At 40.6% G+C, this 17,225-nt stretch overlaps 2 protein-coding genes across 3 annotated transcripts; one reads left to right on the plus strand and one right to left on the minus strand.

The window, feature by feature from the left end:
• Positions 1-245: 245 nt before the first annotated feature.
• ccdc92 (coiled-coil domain containing 92) lies at positions 246-9,681 on the plus strand. Its single transcript, XM_034692689.1, has 5 exons — positions 246-264; positions 877-1,066; positions 5,075-5,249; positions 5,773-5,814; positions 7,785-9,681. The coding sequence occupies exons 3-5, from the start codon at positions 5,114-5,116 to the stop codon at positions 8,591-8,593; spliced, it is 987 nt and encodes a 328-aa protein (XP_034548580.1). The 5' UTR covers positions 246-264; positions 877-1,066; positions 5,075-5,113; the 3' UTR covers positions 8,594-9,681.
• A 1,920-nt stretch (positions 9,682-11,601) lies between these two features.
• chmp7 (charged multivesicular body protein 7) lies at positions 11,602-16,600 on the minus strand. 2 transcript variants are annotated; one of them, XM_034692919.1, is made up of 10 exons: positions 16,007-16,600; positions 15,750-15,921; positions 13,994-14,179; positions 13,752-13,885; positions 13,237-13,285; positions 13,030-13,149; positions 12,834-12,932; positions 12,688-12,742; positions 12,481-12,609; positions 11,602-12,291 (listed from the first exon to the last, which is right to left on the minus strand). In XM_034692919.1, exons 1-10 carry the CDS (start codon positions 16,267-16,269, stop codon positions 12,236-12,238), a joined length of 1,263 nt encoding a protein of 420 aa, XP_034548810.1. In that variant the 5' UTR covers positions 16,270-16,600; the 3' UTR covers positions 11,602-12,235. The 2 variants fall into 2 exon arrangements, with proteins under 2 accessions (XP_034548810.1, XP_034548809.1); XM_034692918.1 differs by having other exon boundaries at positions 12,376-12,609; positions 16,007-16,598.
• Positions 16,601-17,225: the final 625 nt, after the last annotated feature.

A 17,225-nucleotide genomic window follows, 5' to 3' on the forward strand; every position in this document is an offset into this window, starting at 1 on the left:
CTTTGACTCCTTATGGATATTATAACCCACGCCTATATTTAGTGTGGTAAGCGCTCAGGAATTATGGAACATCTCAGTTGTTGCAGTGTGCTATGTTCCGGCTCTATCACTAGATGGCGTGAATGCGTCACTACAGAACAGGTGACACTCTGTTGCTATGGTGATGACGCCGAGGCACGTCTCTGTCAACCTCTACTTTTTACAGTCTATGACTTTAACATTAGGCTACATAAATACAATTTACGGACAAATTAGAAGGCCTAGGTTGGATATTTTTAACACGTTTGTAATCTGTATCGCAGCTGTAAACTTAAATTAAGAGTGTTGGAGCTATTTGTTTATTTTTTGTGTTTAGTTGTTTATTTAGTTTAGAATTAATAAGTAGTATTAGTTAGATTTATCTAAACTTTTCTTTTTATAACTCATTTAAGTTAGATTTCGGGGTTTTATTTTTTGGTGGTCATTTGTTTAGCATATTTAGATTTTTTTGTATATTTAGTAGGCCTATTTATTTTGATTGTTTTTGTTTGTTTGGTAATTAGGAACTGTGGGCACCTGAGGTTATTTAGGTAGGTATAGGTGGCAGAAGACCAGCATGCACCTGAGTGGGCCTATGGTGTGTTTGCTTGCTTGCCATCAAAATAAACCATGGAAACCGCTGAACTTTTGCATGGACATTGGACTTATTTTGCCTGCGTACATCACATCTCCACGGTGCATCAGCGACCCTTTGATTAAGTTTAGTTAAAGTTTGATATTTTGATTTTTCTTTGAGTTTTTTTATGACAAATGGCCACTACAAAGAAATGATTGGATGACTTTTGGCTGCATTTGTCCCTGGTTTCCCATAATGCATCGCTTTATTTTGTCTAGTAGCTCAGGGAGATGAGAGGAAACTGACACAGCCTCCCTCCCCTCTCACCGACCGAGGAGAGCCCCCTGACAGCATCACCGACATGCCCCGCAAGGCTGGTCGCACTTAGCCGGTGTGGCTGGTTCTCACTCAACGACGACACACAACCTTTCACAAGATACTCGACGACCGCTTCTTATTGTTAGCCCAAAGGTAAGCTCTCTGATAGATAATGCTGTAGCCCTGTTAGCTCTGCAGCTAGGTTAGCAGAAAGCCTGGTGCGTATTTCACCCAGTATGGAGAGACTGCTTCATTCAATGACATGCTATAATTAATTATGGTGCTGTCATATTATAGCCTATTTTTTGCGTATTATAGATACATTGTTACCTCGGCATTCACCCCAGCAGATTTCCTTGATTGTCATTTAAACAGGGACTTTCAGTATGCTTGATATTTCCCCCTCCTTTGTTAGAAATATATATTTAATCCTGGAAAGGATGGAAGCTGATTACATATGTCTATTTTTTACTGAACCCTGGATTAAATTAAAACAAAGATCAGAGATTCACCATGCGTCGTATTTATCAGAACACCTCTACAATAGCAGATACATTGTATTTGCTTACCGCTTGATACATTTCTGTGAGTGTTAAAGGAGACTAGTATTTGGTTGTGGGATTGTAAATGGGGTTTGGTGTGGCGTACTCCCCATTCAATAGAAAATATGTGGGCTAGCTTGTTTGCGGTTCCTGAAACTGGACAGCAGCAGTACACATTAGCTGCAAGGACAGCCTTTGTGATGGCATCCAGCACCAGCACATCAGGTCATAAAAACAATCTAAGAGAGATGCACAAGACGCCAGTCCGGGGTTTTCGACCGTGATTGTCCTCTTTGATAAGGATAGAGACGGTCTGTCCCCGGATGATATCTCTGTCTGGAGCTTTGAGATGATCTTCATGCAGCCAGGAGCAGCAGAGGTTTAATGTGGACTGGGGGTTTGGGGTGCTGTCCGCAATGCAGGTGCTGAAATAGAAAGTGTCTTGGATAAGTATCAAGCGTGCCTTCATAAATGTAGAGGTTTGTCTTGATATAGCTGAAGATAAGCTTTGATGAACAACTTGATATTTAGTCAAATGTTATTGTTACTATTGTTTCATTGGTAGAAGTTGTTGAAGTTTTGTAAAACATAAGCATGTAAGATTTACTGTAATGTCTTTTTGACACAAAATACACTGCCAGTCAAAAGTTTGGACACACCTTCTAATGTAATGTTTTTTGTATTTATTTTATTTATTTTCTACATTGCAGTTTAATACCAAAGACATCAAAACTATGAAATAATATGGTTTTGCCATAATATGGATTATCAGAAGCAGAATCAGAATCAGAAATACTTTATTTATCCCGGGGGAAATTCAGTTATTACAGAATGCTTTTATACACACTATGAAATATTCCAAATGTTTATAGAAAGAAGAAATAAAACAAAATATAAATATGAATGAAATACTATAATTTGGATTCTTAATAAGTATATACAGAAACGCAGAATAGTTACAATTCGATATGTACAAAAACACTGGGAATGAAGGTATTGTATACATGATGTTGAAGTGGCAGGGATATCGCAAAGTGTATTGCAGTTCAGTCATCAGAGGGAGGAGTTGTACCGTCTGATGGCTACAGGCAGGAATGACTTCCTGTGGCGTTCGTACAACAGTAGTCAAATAGGGCTATCCATTGTGTACTAACCGTACCTCTGAACAACACAAGTGATGGTCTAAAACATATTAAGAAGGCAAGTCATTCTACAAATGAACTCTTGACAAGGCTCATGTTAATTAGAAACCATTCCAGGAGACCACTTCGTGAAGCAGACTGAGAGAATACCAAGAGTGTGCAAAGCTGTCATGAAGGAAAAAAAAAGGGGGCTACTTCACAGAATCTAAAATATAAAACATATTCTGGTTTTGTTTAATACTTTTTTGTTAATTAAATAATTCCATATATGTTCTTTCATAGTTTTGATGTATTTGGTATTAATCTACGGTGTTTTAAATAATTTAAATAAATACAAACCCTTGAATAAGGAGTTTCCAAACTTTTGACCGGTATTGTAGTACAGCATAAAAATGAAGAAAAAGGTGAAGAAAACAAAAGTCCACTTTTTAAACTGAAGATGAATATTTGGCATGTGGGTTCAGAGGAACAGCTCCCTCACTGGAGGACCAGCTAAGACTTGTTGTGGCTAAGGATGGAAGCTACTAGCTAATGTTTCATGCTGCTGCAGTTCATTGATTATTTATGATCTCTGTATGAGGAAATGCTGGTTTGTTTATTTGGAAAAGAAAGTCGACACATCAGTCATGGTTTTATACTAATCTCAGTCTTTTTTAAAACAGACATGGTCATTTGTATTTACCCCCTACTGTGTCCCTGAACAAAGACAGGTAAACTCTGCCTCTCTTGAATACAATGAAGGCCTGCACTCCTTTGTGCCACTCTCACCTTCAAGCTATAGCATGAGCCATGAATTGAAGTTGGCTGAGGTCATGTCTTTGTAAATGGAAAGCTATTCCAGGTAGGAGCTGGGGTGAGAGATATGCTTGGAGTGCAGGGTTTACCGGAAGGACTCCACATTACTCATCAATAATAGATTACCTCCTCAGCCTTTATGACACAACGCTGACTCAATTTGTGATATCAAGTCTTTGTTTTGGTTTCCTCATCCTGTCTTTTTCCTCAGCTAGCAAATGACAAAACCTCTAAAGACAACTACTGAGGCCGTGAGTGTGTCCTGCGAGGTGTCATAGGATATATTATTAATGTAAGTGAGCTGATGATGTAAGAGCGAGAGGCTCTGGGATGTTTTATTGAAGCACACTTATGTATGCAGGGAGAGGCTTTCTCTGCACTCAGGAGGGCTGTTGCAGGGATCAATGTGCTCTCAACTCTCAGCACAGCACAGTAGTCTGGCAGAGGGTGGAGATGTTGGAGCTGAGTGATTGTTTCTCTGCCTCTGGCTCTGAAGACAAGGACGTCAGGACGGGGGGGGGGGGGAGGAGGAGGTGGGGCAAGACACAAGAGAAACAAGGAAGAGGGATGCTGAAGACTCATGGCCTCCGTGCCACACCCAGTGCTACTACTGTTACTGACTATTGATGATTGATTGATTGATGTTTGACTTTTTAAAATGTATTCATGCTTCTCAAAAGCAGACCTTTCAGTGACAAACACCCGACCAACAGATTTAAATCACCAAACTAAGCTGAAGGTTGTTTTAATGACAGTCCCTTTGTCAGTTGTTGTGAGGCTTACTGGAAGAATAACAACGATATAAAAACGCCACATAACGATTGAAAAACCATATGAAAGGATAAAGTTTCATTCAAGATGTTCAGCTTTGAATTTTATTTCAGACTTGTTGGTCTTGATGATAGTATGAATAATGAATCAGAGAGAGATGTGTCTTTTATTTATTATGGTACCAGTATATTCTGTATCTCAGACAAGGTGCCTCATTTTAACTTAAGACTAATTTCCTTCTTTAAATCCGGTGTACGAGTTTCACTTTGTTTTCCTCTGTCCCGAGGAAGCCTGGGAGTGGTAGGGAAAGTATTTCCACTGTTTGTCCTAATAGAATTACATCATACAGTGCAGATGAGATTAGTGTATATTAGGTTAGTGTTACCTTAGAGAGGTCTGACTTTTGAAGGCTCACACTCCTCAATCTCAGGTTCTTAATCGATCGCTTCATTTCAGAGATTGGTCGCTTATTACAGCAAGCGAAATAGAGTGTGCCTATTTATGGTCGCCCAGCCTGTCTCTGTTGTAGTCACACCACAGCATCGACCTGACCTTATTAATGATGATAGCCTACACACAAACTGGGCATGTTCATTGATGTGGAGTGGACCCTCTCTCTGTCTTAGCTTGTTTGCTATTTCTACTCTTTTTTTATCAACAAATAGGAATGCAAGTTTTGCACATTCTGTCGTCTCCGCCTTCGCCGTTTCAAACGTGTTTTATGGTTTTACTATTACGCACTTATAAATTGAAATGTCTCAGCTGTAGTTGGCAGACAAAGCACAGTTGGAGCACATCTGAAAAGCCTGATATGTGTAGAGAAAAGGGCAGGGAGTTAACAATTTGACAAATGGGTTGACTTTTCTTAATTTTGTTCTCCTCTCTTTTCCCCGCCTTTTCTTTAACTGAAGGTTGCAAAGGCTGGTGCGTGTCTATGAACATAATCAGCCATGGCATCAGCGAATGTTACACTGGAAAATCAGCTGCACAGTGCACAAAAAAATCTGCTCTTCCTCCAGCAAGACCACGCCAGCACGTTGAAGGGGCTGCACGCAGAGATCCGCAGGTTACAACAGCAATGCACAGGTGAGCATGAACAGCTTCCCCTCTTCCCTTAAAAACAGCACGTTGAAGAAACCTTCAGAGTATGTCCCAAGATGGCACTCAGCTGAAAACAGCTTAGCAAACCTAGACAGATATTTAGACTGTGAAGATAAAAAAGTTGCTGTGGTCCCACTGTTAAAACTTTTAGATGGAACAGGAAGACTTACAGGAAATGCACTCAAGCATTAGTAAATAAATACACCCCTTGCATAGCAAAACCTGTATTTAGCACACCAGCATTTATAGCTGTACGCTTAAAGATGGTGACCGAGGTAAACAGGACAGTGTATGCTTTAGCCCTGATCTAATGTATCCTTGGCTAACCTATCACTGAAGCTGACGTGGAACTCTCACTAATCCAGTTAAATGGACGCTCCGCCATATGGAAAGCACTCGCATGCACCTCTGCTGGTTGGTCCATGTGAGGATCGTGCTGTGTAATAGCTGCACTGTTGCAACATCGTGGGATGGGGACATGTATTTAACCCTCTTCTATTTTTCACAGACCTGACTTACGAGCTCACGGTGAGAAGCTCTGACCCCTCAGGTGAGTCATCTTGGTACTGAGCAGCACACACACACACACACACACACACACACACACACACACACACACACACACACACACACACACACACACACACACACACACACACACACACACACACACACACACACACATCTGTTTTGACACTGATGTCCACTGTGTAGGGTCATATGTTAACATCGGTAATAAGAGTGATTCAAAATGTGATTGCCTGATCATTTTTGCAGGTGGTTTTGTTAGAGTAAGCCATGTGTCTGTAGTTTTATGGTGAAGTAGTGATCTGCAACGTGAGTTTAAGTAAAATCAAGATTGACTTTGGAAATGCTATTGTCTTTGTAAAGAGTCTTTCTTCTTCCACCTGCTTTGATAATGATATTCATTCTGGTAAAATCTCAGGAAAAGTGCACACAGCAGCAGAATAAGTCTAAACCTTCCCAAAGTCAAGGTTGTAAATCTGATTCAGTGGACAGCCATGAGAACGGAGGGCTCTTTCTGTTTCCTGGTAACACACATTCCCACCCTGGAAGAATTGCATTGTCGGACTCCCTGCTGTTCATTAGAGATCCCACGGCTCATGGTCAGTTGCCCCTCCCCCAACGTTACCATGGCTGTGACATAGAGTCACAACACTGGTCTGATTCAGACCTACCTCCACTGTCTTTGTACTCTGGCTTCATGTACAGCACAGTGCAGTCAGGGAGGCCTCTGGCAGTCCGCTTTCAGACTAATATACTAACAGGCTGTGGAGGTTCACACCAATGTGTGTCAGGGAAATGGTCGCAGCTAACCAGGGTCACGACATAGTAGGCTTTGTGTGGCCCAGAGCTGACCAGTATTGTTAGGACCTCCAGCTAGAAGCTCTATCATGTTAGTGTGGGACATCTCAGAGATTGGAGTGCAGGAAATCAGATTATCTGTCACAGCGCTAATGCACAGCCTGTATCCTGCTTAGTGCAGCTGGGCTCAGCTGCTCCAACTGGGTTAAAAATTCACCAGATGAAAGGAAAACAACTGTCATCTGTTTAAGCACCCCCTCCTCAGTGTATGTGACAGGTTACTCAGTCAGGAAATGTGTCATAGCTAACATAAATGTGCCTTTAGCCATATAACTCAGAACTGAATGATACTATATATCGTTAGTATAGTATGAGAGTGTTGTATGTGTTTTTTCAACATACATAATCAGGGCGGTGCTGTAACTGGGTGGTGGCTGCAGTGATGAAGGTCAGAGGAGAGCTGTGTACTTTTTGTCTAACTGAGCTGTAATGTGAAACTGGAGCTCTCTGCCTCCTGTAGATGAGTCTCTATAGAATCAAACTGTCTCAGTCAGCTGACAGACCGTCCATATTCAGTGTCTGCACTTAATGTACTAATGATTGGTCTGGTCTGGAGATGTGTGTATCCCAGGGTATGAACCGTATTTCTTGTGTGTACCTACGAGGCGGCAACCTCCTGTCTAAATGTATGAGTCCAATGCGGAAGTGGTAAAAACTGCAGTTCATCGAGGATCCGCTTGAGGCTGGCTCCAGAAGTACTGGAAACCACATACACACCAATTCAAAACAGGCGAATACAGCAGAAATAAACATGTTTACAGCCTGGTACAAAAAACGAGTGTAGTCTGGATAGCTCATTTCTCGAACGGCACACACTGTACGGGGGGTGTTTTTTTTTTTAATGCGGCAATTTTGAAGATATTGAGATTACGAATCTTCCAATGAGTGGCACAGCTGACTTGATTGACAGGCGGGAACACTGTAGCTGTTGGCTAGGGGGTTCAAACTCCGCCTCTTTATGTCACAATCGCTCGACAGCAGCAATATGGCTGCCTCTGTGGAATGGCCTCAAAACAGTGCTTCAGGAACAGATGGGTGACGTCACGGATAGTACGTCCATATTTTATACAGTCTATGGTACCTACCTACTTATTTTTACTGGAGTTTCTAACAGTTTTTTGTTTGTTCATGCAGACAGCAGCGAGGTCCGATGCAAAGAGCTGCAAAGGAGGTGTGAGGAGCTTGAGGCCCAGCTGAAGAAGAAGGAGGAGGAGAATACGGAGCTGCTAAGGGACCTCGAGCAGAAGAATGCCATGATCTCTGTTCTGGAGAACACCATCAAGGAGCGGGAGAAGAAGTATCTAGAGGAGCTCAAGATGAAGAGCCACAAGCTGGCTGTGTTGTCTGGGGAGCTGGAGCAGAGAGCTAGCACTATTGCATACCTGACCTCCCAGCTTCATGCCACAAAGAAAAAGCTCTTAGCCGGCAGCTCCTCCGAGGCCAGCCCGAATGTCAGTCCAGTCACTTCATACAAGCCCACTCCTCCCCCTGCCAAGGATAGGCAGCCTGAAACCCCTCGACGTCGCATGAAGAAGAGTCTATCTCAGCCTCTTCACCCAGAGTTAACAGAAGTGTATCGGCTCGGCCCTGATGGTCGGCGGCTGGTTCTGCGGGAGACAGTGGAAGCCATGCCTGACCCCACACCCTTCCTGCAGGCCGGGAGAGACTCTCCTGAACCGCAAGTAGTGCGAGAACGTCCTGCTGTTATCCCTCCTATTGCCTCTGAGCGCCCTCCCGGAGCTCCTCTGGGTGCTGCATCCAGCCCTCGTCACAGTCCCGCTCGGGACCGCCAGTACAGGGCTCACGTGGGCGTGGCACACCGCATTCCACACGGCACCCCTCCTCTGGCTCCACCGCAGGCCGAGCTGGAGACACTGGCGGTGGACCAGGTCAGTGAGGAGAAGGTGGTGCGGAAGCGCTCAGGGGCTGACAGGACAGTTTAACGCTGCAACGCTAACATGCACATAAACGCACACACATCTACTGTAAACACACAACACTGCAAGAGCAGGACGGAGCCTGACCCACTGTGTAGCCTGCTTTTTACGCAACACTGCAATATGAAAAACAAATGATCATCTGTTTATGGTGTCCCATTAAGACTTGTTTTTCTCAACATACATACAAGGGGACGACTACAAAGCATGCCAAAAGTTTCTTATTCACCACCCGATGAGATCTTGTATTATACACAGCTCCACTTTTTGCTTAGACTCTCACATCATTCTGTCTCATGTGGTGCAAACAACAAACCCTCAGCCAAATATCTGCATCAGTGCCTGCTCCAACCGTTCAAATTCAAGCTGTGTAGTGTAGTCATGGCTAATAGTTATCTTTAATCATTCTCTATCTGCTCCATCTTCAACAATAATCTGGACATATCAACAAACTATATAACAAGATATCTGCAGCTACATAGGGTAGAACTGATATTATTAAACTCATACTCTCCATGTCTTTTATCATGTCATCATATCAGTATAATAACTGTAGGCTATCGTTACTGTAGGTATGAGCTGCAAAATGTGCAATTTAAATGTGCTGGTGAAGGGTGAAGGAGCTGTATCTCCACCTTTCTGTTTTTGACTGGCTAACGCAGCAGTGGTGCACATGTATAAATGCAGTATAAGACGATGGTGAACAAAGCATCTGTTTGTTTGTGTGTGTCTGTGAGATTGAGTAGAGGGAGTGTGTTACAGAGCGAGACACTGAAGGCCTATAAGATCATTAAGTTTGGGCTTAATATCTGTTGATGTTATTTGTGATACAAGGGCATTTTTAAGAACACTGCTGTAATAGGATTTTGTGATATCACTAACTGTACTTTATAAAGGCTGCACATTTGTAAGGAATTCTTTTTTAATTTATTGTTTAACAGAGAACACAAAAGCACCTCAGATATTGACAGTAGCCACCAACAACATGACCGTAGTTATAACCACTTAATAACCTGCTTTTCACAGTAATATCACTTGTCCTTGAAGTATATGTATAAATCAATACAATAAAGCAATGCTTTTTGGTTTGGGTACTTTGTTTTTTGTTTGGACCAATGGATTTCAAACGGTTATATAAAGTGTCTTATTCATGAGCTAATGAGCCATCACAATCCTGCAGAACAACAAGACCAACCGTAGGTGAGCGGTTTGTTTGATATCTACATTTTTTTTAGATCCAAGCATATGAGTCACATCATTTTCAGCTACAAGGAGAAAACAAGTGTCTATTTGTGTCCTATAACTGATGGTGTAATTAGCTTTTGATACCAGGGCCTGTAATATTATACATGAAAGCGAAATCCTTTGAGCAGAGAGACATTCCACTTGATGAGTTAGAGGTCAAGTGTCCTCTGTAAGTGCACTTCAGAGCTGAATACCAAGGAAAGGAAGGTGGGCCACATGCACAAAGGGTTAACTGTCGGCATCAATAACCATTCAGTTTCAGAATAACAAAATATAGATGTCTCTGTGATATTGGTATATCAGATTGACTCAAATGAGTCTGCCTCCGCTAAAACTGGGTCTGTCGTGTGTAATCAGTTCACACAGTTGACCATTAGATGTCCTCGCTGAGTCACAGTAAAAGCTGATTCATGGAAGTTAATGGGAAACAGGACATACCACCAGTATCTATGCACACAGTACAATACTGTGCTGAGGGCCTCCCAGAACTTGGAACAGGTTTGGTTATGCGATTTTATTAAAGCTGCTGGACTGTTCAGATCTAGCTACATATAAACATGTAAAAACATTCTTAATTTCAAAAATTCAACTTTTTAGTAAACAGTGAAACAACTAAGGAAAGATGTATTTAATACTAATCTTACTTTCATTATTAGAAAGCACAGTTTGAGTGTAATAAACAGTTATCTATCACATAACTCCTTTTAAGTTACTTTCCCTCAACCATCTATCAGTTTTACCCATTAGAGCTCACTTATTGGTTTAGTGGTAGTAGTATTTTCATTCAGTCATCATACAGATCAAAATACTTTTCACAGTACAGACACTTTCAAAAAAGCACCAGCAATTTATCAAGTGATGACTGAAAAGGCAGAAGCATAATTCTTATTGCAGCCTAGCCTTCATTTTCTATCAAATTTAGTTAACAGCTTCCAAAGTGTAAAGAAACAAAACAAAAAAAACAAAATAAAACAGGTAAATCATGAACACTTATAGCCTTCAAAAACTGCTATGCAAACCATTTTTTGTAAACCCAAAGTGAATAACGAGTTTTTAAATGTATATTGTCCTCATTCCACAATTTAACAGAAACACATCTTATTTTTAATACCTTATTGAGCTTTTTGTACAGTAAATTTACACACTCCTCTCAAATTATATTCACTCTCCCGAATGGAAAATAACTTTTGTTTACAGTGAGTGGAAGTGTTTTTGATTTTGCTCTAAACATGATTTGTTTGTACATTTCATCCTCTGTTAATCTTCTATAAGTATCTATATCTTTTTAAATCAATCTCAACAGAACAATGTTTTATAATAAATATTTGATACTTTAGATGCTCATATTTTAGGTTTACTTCAATCTTAGGTCTAAAGCAGAGTGTTTGAAACAATCTTGGATACTACTGTACCCTTGTTTTATTTGAAAGTAGTTCATTTTCAGAATTAAAGGTTTCAATGAAAAAATCACAGTGACCCCTGGTGGAAAAAAGTACTATATACACCTGATTAAAACCTGCAAAGGCACTGCTTTAATTATTATGTTATTCTGAAAATAATAATTCCTTAATAACATATACTCATAAAAAAACTTTAAGGTGTGTGGCCATTCCTTGAATAAACAAAGAATAAAATACTCTTCATGTCAAGTCAGTGTGTGAACCAGTTTTAACTACTTGATAAAATAAGTGAAATTAGATACATCCACACAGAAAAACTAAAGACAGAGAGAAGAATGGAGATGTTAAACAGACATACCACTACAGACATTTAACTGATTAAAATAAATTTTATTTTGACAAACATATTTGGTTAAACTCACTTACGGTAGACTTTTATGTCTTCACACACACAGTATATTGCAGAGAGACTAAATATGTGGTTCTGATAACTCCTTTGATCAAACCATTCATTCATTTGGCATAATACTCTTTACTTTATCTTTTGTACTTACAGTTCAAAAGGCCACTTAATACACTGTACAGGACGTTTAATGACATTTACACAAAAACACAAACAGCATGTTCTCTCACTCTCAATAATAAAACCAAAATTTAAAAATTACTAGTGGTGGCATATCATAATGCATATTCTTAAATGTTCACTTTTTATGGCAGAGACATCAGAAGGCTTACAGGTTTATTAACAAAGAGAAAAAAATAGCCCAAAAGATCTTTCAGGCAGACCTCCACAGGAAAGAAATATTTTTGTTTTCATTATATGAAGGAAAGTGCCTCTTGTTCATCCTGAAATTGATTTTCAACCATTCAAAATAATATAGCAGTCTTAGGTTGATTTTTTTTTAGTGCTTGATTATGAATTGAGGTCTGCTCACAGAATCTTTTCAGTAGAGCTTGATATGTCGATGCAAAGCTTTAAACTTGCCATGCTTTGCTTGTGCTCTCACTGTGCTGGCTCTAGTCTCCTGGCAGGCGATGTCGTTTTCTTCTGTTCAAAGCCTGGACAGAGAGGTGACTGTGTGTTACTTCAAAACATTTATATTACAATCCAATAGAGAAAAAGAGAAACCTGAAAGTGCAAACCTGAATCTGTAAGTGTTAACTGATTCAACTCTTCCTCCAGCTGCTCATCGGTAATATCCAAGGGTTTGTAAGGTACAGCAGGTAGAGAGCTCAGCAGGTCTTTACCTGCAAGTCCGGCCTTTCCTGAGGGCTGCAGGTTCTTTGTTGGAGCTTCAGGAAAATCTAAGAGGGAATCTGTCTTTGACTCATCCAACAAAGATTTCAGTTCCTGCTCCAACTCATCCATGTCATCATCTACAAAAGACAGAACAGATTTAGATCTCCTCAATATGTAGATGTGTTAAAAATGTGGCACAAATAGCTTGTACATACCTGCACCGCTCACGCTTGATATGGTTTGATTCACCTCATCTTGAGTGTCACATAACTATTTAAAGAAAAGATAGATTAAGTTGCCAAAGTGTAGGATTCAATTAATTAAATTTCCAAATAATGGGAAATGTTAAATAAAGAAATACCTCCTGTATTTGATCCACGAGGTTCTCAGCACGCTCCACAGTGACATCCTTCAGAGAGAGTCTCAGAGCGGCCACTCCAGACTGATACGCCTGCATAACCTACAATACATCATCAGCACACATGCAGTTACCATACACTGATAGCAAACTATGTTACGGCAGCTGCTGGGGTGGATTGTTTGCATCTGCACTTTACCATTTTATCAGTCTGTGATTGAGCTATTCTGTCCAGGATTCCTCTGATGGACTCCAGCTGGGCGAACAAGTTGTCAGCTCTCTTTTCAACCCTCTTGCGGCCTCTTAGACTTCTCAGAGCCTGCCGGTTAAACAGTGAACATCAACATTAAACAGTGCCGTGACTTTTAGTGTAACATTTGTTTGTGTAGTAAAATGTGAACAGTACCTGGGATTTCTTTCCTTCCCGAAGCAGCAACCGTGCTTCCTCTTTACACCTGCACTTAGATAACACAAAGCAGCTTCAGCAATGATGGTAAGTGGCCTGCACTCATACAGCTACTTTCTAGTCTTATGACCACTCAAAGCACTTTACACAAATTCACCCATTAACAAACACACATTCATATATCAAAGCAGAGAGTGGTATGAAAGACGCCACCTCCATTCCCGGGATCTAATTCAATTAACAAATTTACACACACACACACACACACACACACACACACACACACACACACACACACACACACACACACACACACACACACACACACTAACACTAACACAAGGACTGCAGACAATTTGGGGTTCACTTGGACATGCAGACTGGATAAGCCCCAGTTAGTGTATAACTGCATTACCTCCTAAGCTCCAGGTAAGACTTTCATAGTTTGTTTACACACATTAAAAAACAATACTAGTACTTGTATTACTTTAAAGATCATATTTGAGTTTGTGTACTTGTCAGCATCGAGGCCCAGCTTCTCTACTCGCTCTCCCAGCAGCTTCTCACTGCGCTGCAGCTGGAAGATGCCGATATCTACATCACTGACAGGAGAAATCCGATCCTGGCTGGGATGGCAGAACTTTACAATCTGAAATAAAGTTACACAAATACAAAACATCAAGTGGGTTTTCCTTTTCTATAACTTGCACAAAATGTCTACAATGAAATTTAATGATCGACGTGTGACTCACTTTACCTTCTCGCCTTCATGCAATGAAACCGTTACTTGTTTGTCCCTCTGTAGCTGCAGGAGAGCCATGCACAGAGTGCTCTCATCAGCACACACTTTAGATGAGAGTGTGCAGAGCTCTTGAAAAGACAGGATGGGGCTGCTGGCAAATTCACTGCTCCTGTACGCCCTGAGTAACTCTGCAGCTTTCTCCTGGTAAACGAGACATAACACATTTGAAGCTGCTGTGAGGACTTTTGGTTTGCATAGCTTTTGGTGCACAATGAGGAAAATGTGGTATGTCTAATCTCTTAACTGATCAGACTCATGCATACAAAGTCACGAGGCAAAGTTTGACATAAAGAGGCGGAATTTGAGCCTCCTTGGCAAAAACTCAGAATCTTAATATCTTCTGAAACATTGTGTTAGAAAAAAATTCATCCCCCGTACAGTGTGTGCCGATAGAGAAATTAGCTACGTAAAGCCAAGCCATTTTTTTGAACGAGGCTGTAAACATGTTTATTTCTGCTGCAAAGATCGTCATTTCTGAATTGGTGTGGTTTCCGGTGTTTCTGCAGCCAGCTTCTAGCGGTTTCTCGATAAATTGAAGTTTATAACACTTCCGCATGGGCTTCATCGTTTGAGACCGGAGGTTGCTGCTTGGCTTTAATATGTTACAGCTGTTATAAATATATATTATCTTTTAATAACAAGGAAAGTGAAAGAGAAACCATTTTGTAAAGTTACATGTTGACAGCTGGATTACACACATTAGGTGTCACTTTCTATTCAGATGCACAACACTGTATGAACTATACTTTACTATGTACCAAAGAGTTCTATTGGAGTCTCTAAAGAAACTGCAGCTTGTTCAAAACGCTGCTGCCAGAGTTTTATAACGAAAAAAGAACATTGATCAAATAACCCCTCTTTTAAAAACTCTGCACTGGCTCCCTGTTTCTTTTAGAAATGATTCTAAACTTATTTTACTTTTTTTAAAGCTCTTAACAGCCTTGCTCCTCCATACATCACTGATCTCCTGTCATTTTATGTTCCAGCTCGATCACTGAGGTCCTCGAGTGCTTCCCTTTTAAATGTTCCTCGTGTGTCTCACAAAAGCACCGGCCGGAGAGCTTTCTGTTTTTACACCCCTAAGCTTTGGAACTCTCTTCCTCTGGACATTAAAACGGCGGGCTCTCTGGGTGTTTTTAAAAGTAAACTTGAGACTTACCTTTTTAATCTAGCTTTTAATTTGGAGTAATTTATTTTTGGCCCTGCACTGCAATATTATTTGAAATTATTTTAATCATTATTATTTTAATAATCGCTTTAACATATATTTATCTTATTTAATTATTTATTTATCTATTTATTTCTTGTTTTCATCTGATCATGTTAACACTACCTTATTTTTAACTTTTCTTTCCACCATTACTTAATTTTTTTATTTTACTGTATTGATTTTCATTATATTTTATTTACAATCATTCCTTTGTGTTATGTTTTATGTTAATGTTACCATTGCTGCTGTTTTCTTTCTCTCTGTTATTCTGTGAAGCACTTCGGGCTTCATGTTTTTATGTATGAAAGGTTCTATATAAATTAAGTTGAGTTGAGTTGAGTTGACTTGAGATTGCTCATGCAATAAAAAATAAAGGTTAAAAAATAATGTATTTGAAGCATTGTTTGTGTAATGCTTGGAGTGATATACCAATAAGTTAAAGTGTCATGACTGCATTGCTGTGCCTTTGACCTAAATCATGAAACTATTAATTTGACAAACCTTGACTAATTCAATGATGACAAAGGACTCATCCATAGGCAACCGGCTGCTTCCCAGAAAAGTGGAGAAGGTCCATTTCAAAGGCTTCACCAGCAGCAGGCCGACACCCCAGGACAGCCAGCCACAGTCCACGTTAGCAGCAAACTCGGACTCCCTTTGGATGTTCCCACGTCTGGAACAAGATAAAGCACAGAGGATGAAACCACACGTCTGACAACAACAGACAGCAATGAGGGATGAAGAACAACAGCTGTTACCCTGCCATGGACTGGATGACAGTCCGCAAGCCCATCGGGGATTTCTCTTTCCTCCTGAAGGTCTTGTTCAGCTCCTGTAGGTTGACGCACACGGTGCCTCGGTCCCTGCAGCACTTTAGGATCAGGGCGCTCCAGAAGTCCATCTTACTGTCCCAGTCCGAGGTGTTCACTTCTCGGTTCTCCTTGAAGTCCGAGAACATGAAAGTCATCCGCTCATCGTCGTCCCATTCAGGTGGCAGTGACATCTCCGTTGAGTTGGACATATTTAAACCAGAGTCTTGACGCTAGCTTTACCTGTGTTATTAACTTCCTCACCTTAGGTTAGTTAGACTCAAGGCTTATACAACACGCTAGCTAAGTTAGAGCAAACTTAACATTAGCTTAGTCAACAACAACAACTGCCTCCTGCTCTCACTTCTACCCTAAACAATTATTAACACTTAAAGTAGCACTTAAGTTATCGTCTGCTGAAGGTCAGAAAAGTCAGAGCACATATCTGCCAGCTGCCAAAGCGAAACCTCACTTCACCATGAAGCGTTGAAATTTGGCTAACATGAGCCTCCGTCTCAGATATCAACAACAACATATGGTCGCTCGGTTTATACTTCAGAGCAGTTCGAAAAGGCGGTGATATCTGTCTTAAACGCCAAATGGGTTAACCCCGCCCACGCACTCACTCTTAAGACACAAAGCAAGCGGACCCGGAAGTTGCCCTGTTGTCTGCTCAACACCATTATGTATGCGTCGTTTATGCGCATTAGTGCGCAAGACTCGTCGCCAATCCTTCCCAGGATACATACAGTGGATAGCAAAAGTCTACACACCCCTGTTAAAATGCCAGGTTTTGTGATGTAAAAAAAAATGAGACCAATATAAATCATGTCAGAACTTTTTCCACCTGTAATGTGACCTGTAACATGAACAATTCAATTTAAACAAATTAAACATTTTAGGGGGAAGGATAAAAAATTAAATAATAAAATAATGTGGTTGCATGTGTACACACCCTTTAACTAATATTTTTTTGAAGCACCTTTTGATTTTATTACAGCACTTCGTTTTTTTTGTAGGAGTCTATTAGCATGGCACACTTCTCAATGTGGCAATATTTTCCCATTCTTCTTTACAAAAGAGCTCTAAATCCATCAGATAGTGAGGGCATCTCCTGTACACAGCCCTCTTCAGATCACCCCACAGATATTCAATTGGATTCAGGTCT

The sequence above is a fragment of the Notolabrus celidotus genome, chromosome 9 (genome assembly GCF_009762535.1).
Source record: "Notolabrus celidotus isolate fNotCel1 chromosome 9, fNotCel1.pri, whole genome shotgun sequence".
Lineage (NCBI taxonomy): Eukaryota > Metazoa > Chordata > Actinopteri > Labriformes > Labridae > Notolabrus > Notolabrus celidotus.

Bases quoted from the DNA above. Each gene is read 5' to 3' on its own strand.
- ccdc92 (XM_034692689.1), top strand. From the start codon at position 5,114: ATGGCATCAGCGAATGTTACACTGGAAAATCAGCTGCACAGTGCACAA. The intron at 5,250-5,772 runs GTGAGCATGAAC...TATTTTTCACAG, and splicing joins GTTACAACAGCAATGCACAG to ACCTGACTTACGAGCTCACG. The intron at 5,815-7,784 runs GTGAGTCATCTT...TTGTTCATGCAG, and splicing joins GAGAAGCTCTGACCCCTCAG to ACAGCAGCGAGGTCCGATGC.
- chmp7 (XM_034692918.1), bottom strand. From the start codon at position 16,269: ATGTCCAACTCAACGGAGATGTCACTGCCACCTGAATGGGACGACGAT. The intron at 15,922-16,006 runs GTAACAGCTGTT...ATCTTGTTCCAG, and splicing joins GTCATCCAGTCCATGGCAGG to ACGTGGGAACATCCAAAGGG. The intron at 13,150-13,236 runs GTACTGTTCACA...TTTAACCGGCAG, and splicing joins GGGAAGGAAAGAAATCCCAG to GCTCTGAGAAGTCTAAGAGG.